The 17,398-nt window shown below is 43.5% G+C and overlaps 1 protein-coding gene across 1 annotated transcript in view; it reads right to left on the bottom strand.

Moving 5' to 3' along the window:
- Positions 1–15,257, bottom strand: part of MARCHF11 (membrane associated ring-CH-type finger 11) — a 39,228-nt gene extending 23,971 nt beyond the window's left edge. The window contains exons 1-2 of the mRNA XM_038391795.2: positions 15,035–15,257; positions 13,266–13,421 (exon numbers count right to left, since the gene is read on the bottom strand). Coding sequence (XP_038247723.1) covers positions 13,266–13,421; positions 15,035–15,193 — 315 coding nt within the window. The 5' untranslated portion in view covers positions 15,194–15,257. The remainder of the gene's footprint in view (positions 1–13,265; positions 13,422–15,034) is intronic.
- Between the last annotated feature and the right edge of the window lie 2,141 nt (positions 15,258–17,398).

The raw sequence follows: 17,398 nt of genomic DNA, 5'->3' as shown, positions 1-17,398 counted from the left end.
GTCGCAACAGCTGAGCATTCTTTTTCATCATTGAATAGAAATTTGTGTTTTGAAAGAAGTCACCTTCTGCCTGATCATGTGAATGAACTAATGAGCGTATCAATTGAAGGAATGGAAGTAGCGGACAGACAAGAAGCCACCAAAGATGAATGCATTGCATTCAAGAAGTTCATTAACAGAGTTGTGCAAAATTATAACAAGAAACCAAGAAGTCTGTAGATGCTCTTGTAATCCTTCTAAAACACTACATCTAAAATTATGATTGTAAGGATTTTTTTAAAAAAATTGGCATAGCTAGAAACTTTTTTTGCTTCAGGACATAAACCAACCTCTACCTAATGGGGGGGGGTTAGAAATGGAATTACTGGGTCCCACATTTTCTAAGTGCCTTCTGCAAGGTTCTTTAATCTTCCTCTGAAATACCAACTGTTAGCTACTTCTCTGATCCAGCATGACAATTCCACTGTTCCTATGCTGGAGAAATAAGAGCTACCGGGGAACCCGACCAGACATAGAGCCATGTTATGGAGATTAAACAAGCATTTCGTTGAATATATTGTGCAGTTTTGCAAAATGTTAGATTCTTTTATTTCAATGATTATTTAGAATACCTACAATCTGCAAAACCACACAATGTACTACAAAAGCAGTACCTACCTGACTTCCCTTTAACCCACAGGCAGCTCTATGCTCAGGGGAGATTTTGTGATAACTTATAGCATAATGGATGTTGATGTGTCACGTCAGAGTAGGTGCTGGCAACTGGACATGTTACTGGATCTAAGGAGAAGAAGCAAATTATTTTTTAACAATGTGTTAAATCTCCCTCTTAGCCTGGCTATGTGGGCGTTGACCATGTATTGCTACAGCTGAGGAAAGTTTTTATAAAGCCAATTTGCTGTTCACCTCTAAATACTATGACTAAGCTGAACAGATACCAACTGGAAGACATAAAGGCTTTTTTCCCTGCTCTGATTGCCAGTTCCAGACTGTTCCAAGAAATAAATGTTAACCATGGTATTCATTATGCAAAATAGAATTTGCAACCTGTTTGTATAAATGTAAGATTCTTAGACAAGCAAAAAAGAACCCAACATTTTTGTGAACTCAACAGATGTTTTGGAAATACATGTGTAATTCCTTGTATTTTTAATGGAAAATATGAATAAACATTCAGAGAAGCCACTTTCTCAGATTCATAGCAACAATCACAATGTTTCATATGCATGATTTCCTATGTAGAGAATGTACAATACACATGTTGCTAACTTAATGACCAAATAGATTACATGTTGGCAAGCAAATGTATTTTTAAACACAAGTTTCTTCTGTATTTTAAATTATAGGATATATCTTTGTCTAGAAGCAAGCACATTTATGTCAGTGCAGACTTTGGCTTTGATGCCTGTACATTTTGATTAAACATGAAAATGCAGGATGCTTCTAGTTAATAATGGGCACCCTATCTTTTGTCCCCCATAGATTTATTATGCAGAGCACTGCTAGATTTGCTTATGTATTCCTTATCAGCCCTGTAGTGACAAATTATGTCCTACTTTGTTCCTTACCTTCAAGCTAGAACACTGATGTAATTTTGGAGGTTCTGGAGCTATTTCTGTTCTGCTACAGCCTTTTTATACTGTTCTGGTGGAGTAAAAAAACTTAAGGTATCAGAACCAGCCCTTAGTGAATACCTTTGGTATAATAGCCAATGCAGCATAGAGCTGCAAAAGGGGCTGGTTATTCTGAGCTCTGGAATGGCCCAAGGTCCACTGCAGTTGAGCATAAGTTAGAGCAGTCCTGAAGTCAGACCAAAACAGTCAGGGAAGTCTAAAGGTGTCAGTTATGTTTGCTCCCTTACATTCATGTACCAAACATACCTCAGGCAGAATAGAGAATCAGCCCTTTTTGTTTGCTGAAATGCACTGGTTCGTGAAGCAGTCTTTGAAAATTTCTGCTACCCCATAAGCCAAGTCTGCACTACAAGTCTTCAGAAGCTGTGTGGTGCCTACAGGAAACTTTACTGTGATCTCTGGTATCTACAAGGACATCAGATATGAATCACAACAAATGTCAGAGGTTGAGTTTTTTTATTTTGGTACCATGAAGTATGTTTAATGTCCTTAATTTGAAAATGAATACCTCACATTTACCTCAGCATGTATGTAACTGTAGAAGAGTACAATCGTATAACAAAATTCTGCTCCCCTCACACTCTTAATTTTATCAGGGAATCTGATTTCAAATTGCTAGATAGCTAACTAATATTCATCTATTGTTTCTTAGCCTTAGATAGAGGTGGCCACAAAGACAATGGCAAAGCTAAGAGTAAAATCTTCAACTTTTGCTACTTTGGTATAATCACTGACAGCCATTAATGTTATAATATTCAGCAGAAAAAATGGAATATGTTCTCTACTGACAATATAGACACATGAAAATTTGTCATCTCACAACTGAAACCAGTGCTAATGTGAAATGTTTTCTGCAAGCAGTTAGCCTGGCACTAGTGTGGTTTTGTCCAGTTAGTGACTACTACTATACTAAAATAAAATCATAAAGAGACTCTCTTCCCACTCAGAAGATTTAAGTGTTCTATTTGCTGGAATGATAGAATCTCACTTATTTCAAATCTAGATTATTAGGTTCTAGTTGGTGGTTGGTTTGTTTTTTGTTTTTTTTTTAAATGTAGAGGTAATGCTCACTTAGTATTATTGGGTTGAATGCTCTAGATACTAGTTCAGATCCTCTGGAGATGTCCTTCTGTAGCACCACAGTTCAATCTGCCTGGGCACTAGCAGGAAGGAATTAAGAGTTCAGGAGAAACAGTCTTGCTGCTGTCAGTTTGTGTCACAGGGTCCTGGGCAGCTGGGAGAAGTAGTTGCAGAAAAAGCTGTGCTCAGCCTCTGCATCACCAGGATGGAGCATGCTCAGTTCCTCCATGGAGGATGCCACATGCACAATCCAGTCAGTAGGTAGGAGCTGTGTTGGGATGGAATAGGGTTATTGAAGGTATACTCTTCAGCAAATAAAGCTGACAGCCTCTAACAAATGTCTATGGAGCATATGTGAACTGTGGTCTTTTTTGCAGAAGTTTATAACTTGACCAAACCTGAATAGATTTTCATGGAAATAACAAGAGGCATCCCTAAAATCAGAATGAAGCCCCTGTCAAACTTCAAGTCTTTGCTTCAAAGCATACAGATGCTAGAGCTCATCAGTGAAATGGTTGGAAATGGCTCAACCATTTTTGCTGACCCAGCATGGAAAACTTTAGCCCATATGATTAACATTTGACAAAACTATAAGCAACTGAAAATAGAACCTTACAATGGAAAGTGTTAGACAGCCTTATTTATACATATACATCAATACCAGCACCGCCTATGCTACTTTGTACTCATTTAGCATTTTTCATCTATAGATCTCAAAGCACTTTGCAAATGTTGACAAGTGTCACTATTCCCATTTTACATATGAGGAAAGTGAGATGCAGAAGTTAAGCAATTTACCCAAGGTCACATGGCAAATAAATCAACGCCTGTCTACCTGTTTCCACTCTAATTGAATTGGCTCGTTAGCACTGACCCCCCACTTGGTAAGGCAACTCCCATCTTTTCATGAGTTATGTATTTATACCTGCCTCTGTATTTTCCACTCCATGCATCTGATGAAGTGGATTTAGCCCACAAAATCTTATGCCCAAATAAATTTTAGTCTCTAAGGTGCCACAAGAATTCCTCGTTTTTTTCTGTTTATCAATGTTACGATTTTCTGTGCTATCTAAGTGATTTCCAGGCAAATGAGAACTGTGCAGCAAGACGTTATTAGCTGACTTCATGAATCTTCTGTTCTTCTGCCATATTTTGGTAAAGGAGGGTCTCCTTTAAATATATGGGTGGCATTCTCCACTCTGTTATAGCCACTTTGCACCATGGCCTTGAAATTGTCAAAGATAGTTGTTAAGGTCTTCTCTTGTGATGGTCAAAATCTCAGAGAAAAGCTTTAAAATGTGTGCCAACTGTGACTTACCCCTTGTGCCTGACTTAGGAGGAGGGAAGTATGATTGAGCAGCACATGCCAGTAATGAAAGCTAGATTAGCCTCCCAGCTGCTCTAGTTTCTGCCAGGGCTGGGCAGCTCAGAATCAGGGATTATAACCATCTCCCTGGGGCTGCTGCTCTCCTCTACAACTGAATACAGATGGATTAGTGGACAATAATGGCCTACATGTATAAAGGTTCCCCCCACCCCACCCCCTTCCCTATTTCACTATAGGTGATATTTTCGCAGTGTGGTCTGAAAGTGGTCAGATTCTGCATAAGCCAGACATTCTCCAAAAGGTTGTTCCAAATGATGGAGGTTCAGCTAGTGAAAACTTGTTTCTAGTACTCTCACTTCATTTTAGTATGCATGGGCTTTGTGAGCTGCTTTCCCCTAGAGGAGTCCAGGTGTCTTAGTGTATCAAAGAATTTGAAGAGCAGCTAGCTAAAGACAAACTTTTTTTTTCTGTTAGTTTATGTACATCAGAAGCAGGATGCCTGCCAAACGGTCAGTGGGGCCACTGGACAATTGAGGTGCTAAAGGAGCACTCAAGGAAGACAAGGCTCTTGTGGAGAAGCTAAATAATTCTTTGCATCAGTCTTCACTGTGAAGGATGTGAGGGAGATTCCCACACCTGAGCCATTCTCTTTAGGAAATAAACCTGAGGAACTGTCCTAGACTGAGGTGTCAGAGAAGCAGTTCTGAAGGAACTCTGGGGTGAATACCATCTGGTCCTACGACTTATTACCATTAAATTTATCAGTTTTGCTCACTTTCCCAGTTGGAACAATCAGCAGACTATTGCGTATAAGAGGAAATGGCAGCACCACCACCAATGTTCTATGTAGGGCTTGGGTCGGTAGATGTGCTTTAAAGCAGTACCTCAGCAAATCTACTGGATCAGGCCCCACAGGTGGAGAAGACCCTTCTTTGTGAATCCTGTCAGTGTTTAGCTGTGAGTTAGGTGTCAAGCTGCTTGGCAGTATCAGGAGTAAGGCAGCTGCGTACATGTCAAGTTGCAATGGGGGAGGTTTAGATTGGATATTAGGAAAAACTTTTTCACTAAGAGGGTGGTGAAACACTGGAATGCGTTACCTAGGGAGGTGGTAGAATCTCCTTCCTTAGAGGTTTTTAAGGTCAGGCTTGACAAAGCCCTGGCTAGGATGATTTAACTGGGACTTGGTCCTGCTTTGAGCAGGGGGTTGGACTAGATGACCTTCTGGGGTCCCTTCCAACCCTGATATTCTATGATTCTATGTCCACCAGCAGAAATTTAGGTGCCATGGGGACTTTCAGTGGAAACTTAAGTACCATAGGGTTAAGCAGTGCTACGCAGAGGTTTTGTGAATGCCCATGGCACCAAAATGTTGGGTGTAGGTACCACTGTGATTTTGAATATAAGCTCCACACAGGAACCTCACAAATCTTTCACTTCTCCACCAAAGATGTAGCTCCAAACCCTTAAAAAATCAATAGCATCAATTCATCTGCATATGTACTGACAATGCTGGCACATATCTAAATGCCCCTTTTACTGCACTTATTGCTGCTTGCAGCACAATAAAGATTAATTCATTACTTTAGTATTTTCTATTTGTAAATTATATTTGTACATGGATACTGTAGAACACTAAGTCGTCACTTTTGAGGATGAGTCATATATGCCAAATACATAAACAGAACTAAACATGTGCTTAAGTGCTCTCTTGGCCAGAGACCTAAATCCTTGTAACAAGAGCTATGCACACCTATAACATTATATAAATGTCAGTCATGTGGACATGATCCAGCTCCCACTGAAGTCAATGGGAGCCTTTCCACTACGTTATGTATGAATTGGATAGAACCCTTATGCACAACTATGGTATGATAAAGAAGATGAATTGGAAAATGAATTATATGATCATAATGGACAGAGGAAACTAACAAGTGAAACTGCTGCACAACAGTTTGACAAATCTAGAAAAAGTACCATTATAGTTACACTATATTACTAAAAGTCTAAACGGGGAAAAAACTGATTTTACATGCCAATTGGATATCAATATTCTCAAGACTGGATGAGTCATTTGGGTTATTTTGTCAGCTGGGTATACTCATTTAAGGTGGCTTCTGTTTCATCTCTTTGCTATTAAAATGATCCATAACATGAACTTTAAAGCAGAATAGTATACCATCTTTAAAATCTGATCTAAATTCTTCATAACAAATATTTTAGGATTCCAAGCAGATCCATGATAAGGACTATTTTTTGGGAAGAGGTTAATAACTTAGGGACAAATTGTGATTCTTCTGTTGCAGGCCACATTGGCGCTGGTAGTGAGGCATGCTACCACCTGATTTCAGAGAGATTGTGGCTTCCCTGAAAAGGGTAGTGTACGCTCAGTTTTGCGGGTCTGTGTGGAAGAGGAGCTTCCTGCCCACTTTTGGGATCTAGTGCTGCTGGAGGCATTAAGACTCCCATGGTTCCCCACCCTGAGCACAAGGATTATGATTGATTGATTGTATCTACCCTTGGAAGGACATAAGGAGAGGAAAACCTTGTGCCCTCTACTCACTTAGCACACCTGAACAGGGACAGGTACCATCTAACACTTAACATTCTGAAAGCATAAAAGCACATGAAACTAAGTGCCTCTTCCCAAGTTTCATTTGTAGCAAGTTGATATTGTACCTAATTCCTATTCTTTTTTTACCATTTTGGTAAGAGTCCCCTATTAAACTACTAGGACCAAATTCTGCCCCCAGAGCTGTAGCGGTATATGTATGTGTAACACTTTAAAGTCAGTTTAGCTGAATACGTATATTTGAAAGAAGAACTTTTACCTCGGAGTTTTACCAAACTATTAGCTCATTTGATTTTGAGTAATTTCTTAACTTTTCTGTGCCTCAGTTCACCTGTATGTTAAATGGATATATTAATACTTGTTTGTTCCTCAGAGGTGTTTGGAGGATTATTGGTTTGCTGTGAAATTATAGGATAAAAGGCATCAATATAAGTGAAATATTATTGAAACAATGAAAATTTCCTTTGTTGCAAGCTGCAGCAGTAATATTGACTTTGGTGCGACTGATCTGCCCTTGAGAACATTCTCTGAAACATGGCAGGTATGGGATGAGAGGAGGGCATGGAGATGATTGAAAGAACTGTTCCATTCTGGGTAACTTTCTTTTAAAAGTGACTTGGAAAGCTAAATTGGAAACTGACTAAAGGAACAGATCATTGCTGCTCAGGTAGGTCACATTCCTGGCAAAACAATGAAGACACTGAACTTGATTTTCTAAAGGAAGTCAGTCATGGCAAGGTTACTGTATATGAATCTATGGAAAGATCACTAACAGGATTCATGTCAATCCACTGAAGGGAAAAACTTACAGTGCTATCTGAATTGCTTGATAAACTGGGCCCATTCAGCCAAATGCAAAGTTATACATTTACAAACAAGGAATGCAGGCCATAACCACAGAATGTGTGACTGTATACTGGAAAGCAGTGACTCTGAAAAGGATTTAGGGGTCACGGTAGACAAGCAACTGAATATAAGCTTCCATTGTGATTCTGTGACAAAAAGGGCTAACATGCTCCTTAGATGTAAGGAGGAATAGGGAGATGATTTTTACCTTTGTATACAGCATTGGTAAGACCAGTACTGGAATACTGTGTACAGTTCAGTTTTTTAGCACTCTTAAAAAATTAGACACCAGAAGTGCAGAAAACAGCCAAAAAAGATTCAAGGGTTGGATACAATGCCTTACAATAAAAAGAACAAGGAGTACTTATGGCACCTTAGAGACTAACAAATTTATTTGAGCATAAGCTTTTAAAAGAAAGCATGAAAAACCCCCTAAGCTTATTTCTACCAGCTTAGGTTAAAACTTCCCCAAGGCACAAATTCTTTGTTCTTGGAGGGTACGCTGCCACCACCACGTGATTTACCAAAAAATCAGGGAAAGGACCACTTGGAGTTCCTATTCCCCCAAAATATCCCCCCAAGCCCTTACACCTCCTTTCCTGGGGAGGCTTGAGAATAATATCCTAACCAATTGGTTACAAAGTGATTACAGACCCAAACCCCTGGGTCTTAGGACAATAGAGAAATCAGTCAGGTTCTTAAAAGAAGGATTTTATTTTTTTTAAAAAGGTAAAAATCACCTCTGTAAAATCATGATGGAAAATAACTTTACAGGGTGTCATAACTATAGGGGTAACCTAAATTCCTCCTTACCTGTAAGGGGTTAAGAAGCTCAAGTAACCTGGTTGGTACCTGACCAAAGGAACCAATGGGGACCAAAGATACTTTCAAATCTGGGTGGGGAGAAGTTTTGTTTTGGGTTTTTGTTTTCTGTGGCCATTCGCTCTTGGGACTAAGAGGGACCGAACATAAATCCATGTTCTCCAAATCTTTCTGAACAAGTCTCTCATTTCAAACTTGTAAGTAACAGCCAGGCAAGGTATATTAGTTGATCTTTGTTTTCTCAACTTGTGAATTTTCCCTTTGCTAGAGGGAGGTTTATCCCTGTTTTGTTGTAACTTTGAAACTAAGGCTAGAGGGGGTTCCTCTGTGTTCTTTGAATTTTCTGCTACTCTGTAAGGTTAACTATCAGCCTAAGTTTACAGAGGTGATTCTTTTACCTTTTCTCTTTACATAAAATCCTTCTTTTTAAGAACCGGTCTGATTTTTCCATTGTTCTAAGACCCAGGGGTTTGGGTCTGTAGTCCCTTTGTAACCAATTGGTGAGGATATATGCTCAAACCTTCCCCAGGAAAGGGGGTGTAGGCTTGGGGGAATAGGACTAAAAGTGGTCCTTTCCCTGATTGTTTGTTTGTTAAATCACTTGGTGGTGACAGCGATCCCAAGGCAAGAAAAGAATCTGTGCCTTGGGAAGTTTTAACCTAAGCTGGTAAGAATAAGCTTAGGAGGTCTTTCATGTGGGTCCCCACATCTGTACCCCAGAATTCAGAGTGGGGAAGGAATCAGGTAACAAAAGATTCAAAAACACAGAGGATTTCCCTCTAGGCAAAACTTTAAAAGCTGAAATAAATTTGTTAGTCTCTAAGGTGCCACAAGTACACCTCGTTCTTTTTGCTGACACAGACTAACACGGCTAGCCTTACAATGTGAGACTTAGGTATGTCTGCACTGCAATTGGGAGATGTGACTACAGGATGTGTAGACATACTTGAGCTAGCTAGATTAAACAGCAGTGATGCCACAGCAGCATGGGTGGCAGCCACTCAAGTATGTACCCAGGATCCTAAGCAGGTGGGGCTAGCCCATGCAGCCACCTGTGCTGCTGTGGCCTCACTGCTATTGTTATCTCACAAGATCAAATCTACTAAGGTGCATCTAAAAGTGCTGCAGCCATATCTGCTGACTGCAGCTTAGACACACCCTTAAAGAGTTCTATCAATTTAGCTCATCAAAATGATTGAGAGGTGACTGTTCATAATGTATAAGTAGCATGTGGAGAAAATGCTGGGTACTAAACGGCTCTATAGTTTCATAGGGAAAGGCATAACAAGAACCAATGGATGGAAGCTGAAACCAGGCAAAGCCAAATTAGACACACATTTGAACAGTGAGGGTGATTACCCACTGGAATAAACTATCAAGAGAAGTGGTGGTGGAGTCTCCATCTTTTGATGTCTTCAAATAAAAATTGGATGCCTTTCTGGAAGATATGCTTTAGACAAACACACGCTGTGCTTTTAGTCAGACACAAGCTAGTGGGCTCCCCTCAACCATTGTGTTGAACCTAAAACAGCCATACTGGGTCAGACCAAAGGTCTATCTAGCCCAGTATCCTGTCTTCTGACAGTGGCCAATGCCAGGTGCCCCAGAGGAAATTAATAGAACAGAGAATCACAAAGTGATCCAGCCACTTAGCTGTCCATATGAGATGATGTGGTGAGTGCCACAAAGATGTCCTGGCTCCACTTGCCCCAGTGACCCCATCCCATCTCCTGATCTCCCTCATGACCTCTCATCCCCTCCCTTACTCTTCTCCTTAATTTCTTACTCTCCTCTGGCAACACAAGCATGCTTTAGTCTTTCTCATCTTAAAAACACCCTAACTTTGACCCACTTGCCTCTTCAACTACTGCCCCTTCTCCCTTTCATCTCTAAGATCACTGAGCATACTGTTTACATTCACTATCTAGAGTTCCCCTTCTCCAGTTTCATTTTAGACCAGTTGTGCTGGAACTAATGGTGCTGGGGATGATGCTACTGCACCCCCTGATTTGAAGTAGTAATAACAAACACCAAATATGTGGTTTCCATCTGCAGCACCCCTTGCCTCTCCAATCTGGCTTCTGCCCCTTGCACTCCACTCCCTTGCTCTCTACAAAGTCTCTGACTTCTTCCTAACCAAAGTTCAGAATCGGTACTCTATTCTCCTCCTCCTCCTCATCCTTTCAGCCCCTTTTAACACTGTCAACCATATTCTTATTGAAATCTTGCCTACCTTTGGCTTCCATGTCTCTGTCCTTCTTCCATGTTCTCCTCCTACCTATTTAATCTCTTCTTCTGCCTGTCCTTTGGAAAATTCCCTGACCTCCAATTTTTTTGTGAGGGGTTCCATTGGGCTCTGTCCTAAGTCTCCTGCTGCTCTCCCTCTATAGCTTATCTCTGGTAATTTCATCTGCAGACATAAATTCAATTCCATCCCAATGCTGATCACTCACAATCTACCTTTCTGCTCCAGACCTATTGTCTTCTATCTGAACTAAAATGTTGTGGTGTCAGAGAGACATGCCCTCATGGATGTCTAATCATCAGCTCAAGCTCAACATGGCTAAAACAGAGTACTTAATCTCTCTCTTCTCCCAACCAACCACACCGACCTCCTTTGAATATCACCACCATCCTGCCTGTGACTCAGGCATGTAACCTGGGAATCATCTTCAACTCAGATCTAGCTTTATGTCCTCACATTCAGGCTATGTCTAAAATATCTTGCTGGTTCTTTCTGCATAACATTTAAGATGTTTTCCTCAATTTAACATTAAATCAGCTTCTAAATTAATTTACCACTAGGACTCCTCTTTCTTGAAAACTAACAAATTATAATGTTAACTGACTGATATTTCTTGCATTTCCATCCACAAATGATGATTCTATGATCATGCATAACAGTTTAAAATATAAAACATTTTAGAAAAAGTAGCCGCCTGTTCTCTTTTATAGCCCCAAAGCAACATACAAACTAGGGGAAGATGGGCACTCCTCCATCTAATTGCCTGCAGGGCCCAATCCAGTAAGTATGCTCAGGGCTTGCCTATAAGATCAGGCCCCTATAGAGAAGCTTACACAAAATGCAAGAGAGGAGACCCTCCCTCATAATGTTTATCCCAGTGGTTAGGGTACTCACCTGACATGTAGGAGATGCCTAGTTCAAGTTTCCCCTCTACCTGAATGGGAAGAAGGGATTTAAACTGATACCCACTCCTTCTCAGGTAGGTACTCTAGACTCTGGGCTATGGGATACTCTGATGTGGGGCTCCCTTAATATCTCCTATTGAAGCTGTTCCACTCTGGATAATTTTTAAAGTCATTGGAGCAGGAGGACTAGATCCTGGGTCTCCCACATCCATGTTATAACCACCAGGCTACAGAGTCATTCTCATGCATGTATCAACACCCACACCCCCGCTCCACTGGATGATAAATATGAAAGAATCATTGGAGCAGAGACAAAGCAAGCATCAGAACTGGGACAAATTCTTCCCTGCTGTAATAAGGAGCAATTCCACTGACTTTAACATTTACTATTAGAGTTATGCTTGTTTACATCTGGCTCACTGAAAGGACAGGATGCTGGGGAAAAATGCACAACTTGCATCTCTCCAGTTAATCTACATCTCCCACTGACAGCAAACCAGTTGGATGATAATAAAAGTAAATATGAATTTTCTCAGTTCGTAATTATGCTTTCGTGCCTAATCCTGTCAACATGTTGCATATTTCCAGGAGTGGGCCCCTTGATGGTAGTTAGCTGGCATGTGGTTAGGTATGCACCATGACAAAATATACTGAAAAAGAGGTTACCAACATAAATATTGTTCCCTGAATCTACTGCCTCCATAGAGGCCCACTTTGAGATTACATGCCATGCAGCAAAAGAAACCATACAAAGCAGTTGGATGCTAGGAGAAATGTTCTCGTGGCTGGCTGTTTTAACATTCTGGAACTAAGGGTTACAAAAAACCCAACTCCTAATTTTTCCTCTCTAATTCTGGGCACATCCTGTAAATCTCTGAAGTCGAAGGGGAAAGGGAAGATTGGTGTGGCTCTGTAGAGGCAATACATTTGAGAACAAAAGTTATGTGGGTAAATAAGCCATCTTTTTCTCTCATGACACTATCTATCCAGATCCCATCTGTGAGAGATTAGATAGTAGTGACGCTTCTCAGGAGGTGGGTTGAAGAATAGTGCTAATTGACGTATGACTGAAATACACCTCTCCCAAATGAAGTATCTCATCTGAACTGGACTCAATATTGAAAATTTTGTAAAGGTATTAATCAAATTTCAGATTGTTGAAATCTGCAAAGATGCAATCAGCACATGACTACGAAGACACTGGAGAATATGCTACCTCTTTGGTAGGAGGGCATTGGCTCCTGGTTGTACAGGAACTTCAAGGAGTATTTAGCCTGTCTGAAATATGGACCCAAAGGATAAGATTGGCTTAGGTCCAAGGAGGCCTGATGATTTCTGAATCTATAATGGTAGGACATAAGTGGAGCCAATCTTTGTCTTTACCAGATCCAGAGAACTAATGCATATTACTGGATAACAGTTTAACCCTAACACTTCCTGCATGTTGCTGAAGAAGATGGATCAAAGGTGCACCCCGAGTCCTTAGAGGACCTCGCTGCTCTGCTTACAGGCGAGAGATCCAAACAGGTCTTGTCAGGGTAGAGGCAAGAACTTTTTCTGTAAGTAGTCTTAGGCCAGAAGAGCCTCCCCCTACCAAATGACTGGATCCTACTCTGATGTGTACTCTTCCCCAGGGACTAAGCACATTGAAATGGGGTCCAGTGTCTCACAACAGGGTATGCAATCTCACAGAGGTGATCTGTTGAGACAATGTCAAGGAGGAGAATAAACCAATATTTTATAAAATCTGCCCGTGTGCCATAAATTAACATTTGCAAGTCTCTGAAATATAGACACTAAGTAACATTTTTGGTCTGTAAGTATGTAAAAATGTTACCTGGCAAGGTTTTTTCATTTTAATTGCTATAACATGGTATCTGTAACAGCAGAGTTCACAGGTCCATGACCCTCTTTCACTGATCCACTTTAAGAGGCACAATTGATGTGTGTACCGTACTGACCCATCACATCGGCAAGGATTTAACAATTCGCCCTGAAACAAGACAAAAATAAATGGCGGGGATTTATTTGGTTTTCTTATACAATATTTCATGTTATCTGTTCTGGAACAATGAGTTTGTTTTAGTCACTATCTTATATTTTTGGCTAGAATAAAACTCAAAAGTTAGAGCTCTTTTAAAGATATCATTTCCACCTTAAATATTCTACCACATTACAAACAACAGGTAACTCACTGCATCTGTAATTATTATGCCAATGGTCACCTTATTATCTCTTTTGAGTAACTTTTAGATGGATGGTTAGATGTAGAGAAAATACAGTAATTCTTAATCATGGATAAGAAAGAAATGTATGACATCATAGTGAACTGGGCGCTTACAGTAGCATTTGTACTGTATGCAATTACACCATAAAAATTCTCTACAAAATGAACACTTAAAAAATAATCTAAATCTGTCTTTCCTATCAGAATTACATCCTATAACAAATACATGAATGACTGTGGGGTTGGCTGAAGCTTTCTTAGTTCTGTGATGCTACTTCAAAAATAAAAAGAAAAGGAGGACTTGTGGCACCGTAGAGACTAACAAATTTATTAGAGCATAAGCTTTCGTGAGCTACAGCTCACTTCATCGGATTTTTCCACCCAATGCATCCGATGAAGTGAGCTGTAGCTCACGAAAGCTTATGCTCTAATAAATTTGTTAGTCTCTAAGGTGCCCCAAGTCCTCCTTTTCTTTTTGAGAAAAGAGACTAACACGGCTGCTACTGTGAAAGCTGTCATTCCTTCAAAAATGTAATCGTTCTACCTCACATACTGACACTTGCCCTCATCTGTGTTCTAAAATAAAACACAAAGCTAGTAGACTCGTATATTAAAGTCTAACTGCACCATACCCATAATATCTTTCTTTCTTTCTTTCTTTCTTTCTTCCATTTTCTTGCTTTTTAATAGAGAAAATAAAGTATAACCAACCCACTCCCCCGTTTATAAAGTCATAATGGCCCCGAGAGGGAGCTGGCCGACTAAGCTGCCAGGTATAGAGTAAAATGCTCGCGGAAGTGTCCGGCTCCGATATTATGATAATGACCAATCGTGAAATCTTTCCCTAGGTTTTCTTCATCAAAGTATTGGGAAACTCGCAATGGCTAATTAAGAGGTAGAAGACGAGACGCTTGGAGAACGTGGGTTTCCCCTTGAAGTCTTCGAGGGGAGAGGCTGCACCCTACGCCACTAGACCAGTAGTTCCCTGCCTCTCCGGGCTGGCCGTGGAGGCGGGCAAAGCTCTTCCCAGAGGCGTGGGGCAACCCCCCGCTCTTGTGCCCAGTGCACCGGCCCGCGATCGCCTTGGCCCCCCGGCTGTTGCTGAGTGACGAGCCACCCCAGGGCGGCCTGACGAAGCTGAAGCTGCTCGACTCGGCCGCTTCGGGGCTCGTTTTCCAGAGAGTCGAAGCGCGGGGTCGGCCTCAGAGCCCTGTCCAGGGTGCTGACCGCGGCGGGCTGGGACCCGCAGCCTCCAGCAACCTGCCCCGGCCCGCGCGCGCCGGAGAGAGGCAGGCGGCGCCGGTGCGGTGTCTGTCTGGCCGGAGGGGCTGGGTCCGTCCGTCCCCCGCCCCCGCCGGGTCTCTCCGGCCGGCTCTCACCTGCTCGGCGCCCTGGAAGCAGATCTTGCAGATGGGGCCGGCGCCGCCGGGGTTGCTGTCGCTGCCGCTGTCGCTGCCGCACACGGAGCCGGTCTCGGCTTTGTCGCCGCCCACGGCCCCCGCCTGCCCCCGGGCTCTGGCCGAGCCGCCCCTTCTCATCGCGGAGGGGCCCGGGGGGGTCCCGCCGGAGCCGCTGCTCTGCCCCGCCTCGGTGGGGTCGTCGGCCGCCGGCTCCGCCTGGGGCTGCAGCCGCCGCAGCCCCGCGCTCTCCTCCGCGCCCGGCAGCTCCAGCGGGGCGGCGGCGGCGGGGTCTCGCTGCGGCTCGCCGGGGCCGGGGATGCTGCTCGCCCCGCCGCAGCTCATCCCCCCCTCCCGCCCCCCGCCGACCCGGCCCTCCCGCCGGGACACCCGCTGGCCCGAGCCGGACCCGGGGGCGGGGACCCCGCTCTGCGCCCTCAGAGCAGCCGGGAAGGGGACCGGGGCGGGGGCGGGGTCCCGCGGTCAGGGCGGCTCGCGCCGGTCCGGCTCCAGACGCCAACAGCCGCCTCCGAACCGAGCCAGCGAGCGACCGTTACCCGGCGCGAGCCGGGCGGGGCCGCGAGCGCGAGACAGTCACTGCGACCGCCACGCGGCACAGACACCGAGACGCCTCCCCCCGCCCCCGCCCCCGCCCCCGCCCTCGCTCCCGCGGGGTGTCACCCTTGCGCCCCCGCCCCCACCGGGGCACTGTCACCATCGCGTAGCAGGGTCACAGTCACCCCCCTCCTCCTCCCCCCCCCCCACTCACACACACCGGGGCGGCCACCTCTGAGGTCCATCGGGCATGATCCTGAGCCCACACAACTGCATAGCTGGCGCGGGTCACTGAGCACCCTTCAGATTGCCCAGGACAGCTGCCTCAGCCACGGGGTGATCCTGGGAAAACCTGGACAGGTGGCAGCCCTACCCCTCTGCACACACCTAGGCACATACCCCACACACCAAGGACACTGTCACCTCCCCCCTACTGGAAAAATGTTCATATTCAAACAGTCGCTTCCAACACCATCACCTTCCATGCACACACTCACCTGCCCGCTTCCACACAGTGATCTTCCCCTATGGCTCCAGTCACCTTCCCCCAAACATTGTCACTTGCCTTTTGCAACAGTCTATCACTTCCCCACCTACTACACAAACAGCTGCTCCCCCTTTCCAACATACTCACCTTCCTTCCCTGGACAATCATCTGTTCCCCTTAAAACTCCTCACACATACATGCTTGCCCCCTTCAAAAATTATTCCCCCCCCCCCCCAAAATCATCCATTGCAACGTCATTATTTCTCCCTCATAAATAATCAGCCCCCTTCCAACACTATCCGTCTTTCCCAAGCAGACAGACAAACAGTCCTCCCTCTCCCCGCCCCTAGCACTGTCCCACAACAGACACAGTCACTTGCCCCCTTCCAGCACAGTCATCTTCACCTCATGGACACAATCCAATCACCATTGCACACACCTACACATTCCCTCTCTTGAATACCATCACCCTCCAGCACACTTCTCCCCCACCCCCAAACACTGCCACACCTATGAACTGTCTCTAACACACCTTTTCCACCTTAAACTGTGTCATCACAACTCTCACATCTCCTTTCATGAGACTGCCACATCCCACTGCAGGATTTAGCCCTTGTAAATAAAGACTACAGTATTATACAGCTATTGCCACAAAACAGTTCACTAACATTTGCATGCTGAAGCATTTTGGGCTGTTACGGGGGATTTTAAAAAAATAGGAGCAGGACATGGGTAAATGATATCTATTCAGATTTATCTGTTAACAAAAAAATGTCCTTGTGCCTTGATATTTACTACTGCCTGCAGTTTCCTTTTCTGCTCTATATACACACTGGAGTGACTGGAAAGTGCCCATCCTCTTCCCCGGGAGACAGAGAGAGAGTTGTGTCAGTCATAAATTCATATTTAAAACTGAAACCAGGTTTCTTGCTAAACCATATACTCTCTCTCCCTCAGAGAGAGAGAGAGAGGAGAGAGAGAGAGTCAGGCAATCACTCAATCAATGAACAGACTTTACATATTTTGCTACCTTCCAGTACTTTGCTGTCTTTTAGAGGCATCTCACCTACCTGAACTACCTATTGTATATGACAGAATTGGCCTTGCTTGATAGCTCTGCTTCAGAGACTAATACCCCCTCTCCCCACACCCTTCCTGGGAAAGAAAATGGAAAAAAAATTGTGTGTCCATGCACCTTCAGAATGAAGAGTCAACAGTACATGTTTCATTTCTTTCCTCCTTCCCCCATTCTCTCTTTGGTTTAAGAGTTACATTGCATGTTCTTCCTCACTCCCATTTATTAA

The sequence above is a fragment of the Dermochelys coriacea genome, chromosome 2 (genome assembly GCF_009764565.3).
Source record: "Dermochelys coriacea isolate rDerCor1 chromosome 2, rDerCor1.pri.v4, whole genome shotgun sequence".
Classification (NCBI taxonomy): domain Eukaryota; kingdom Metazoa; phylum Chordata; order Testudines; family Dermochelyidae; genus Dermochelys; species Dermochelys coriacea.
Note: the sequence above shows the minus strand (reverse complement) of the source record. Positions and strands in the feature narration are given on the sequence as shown.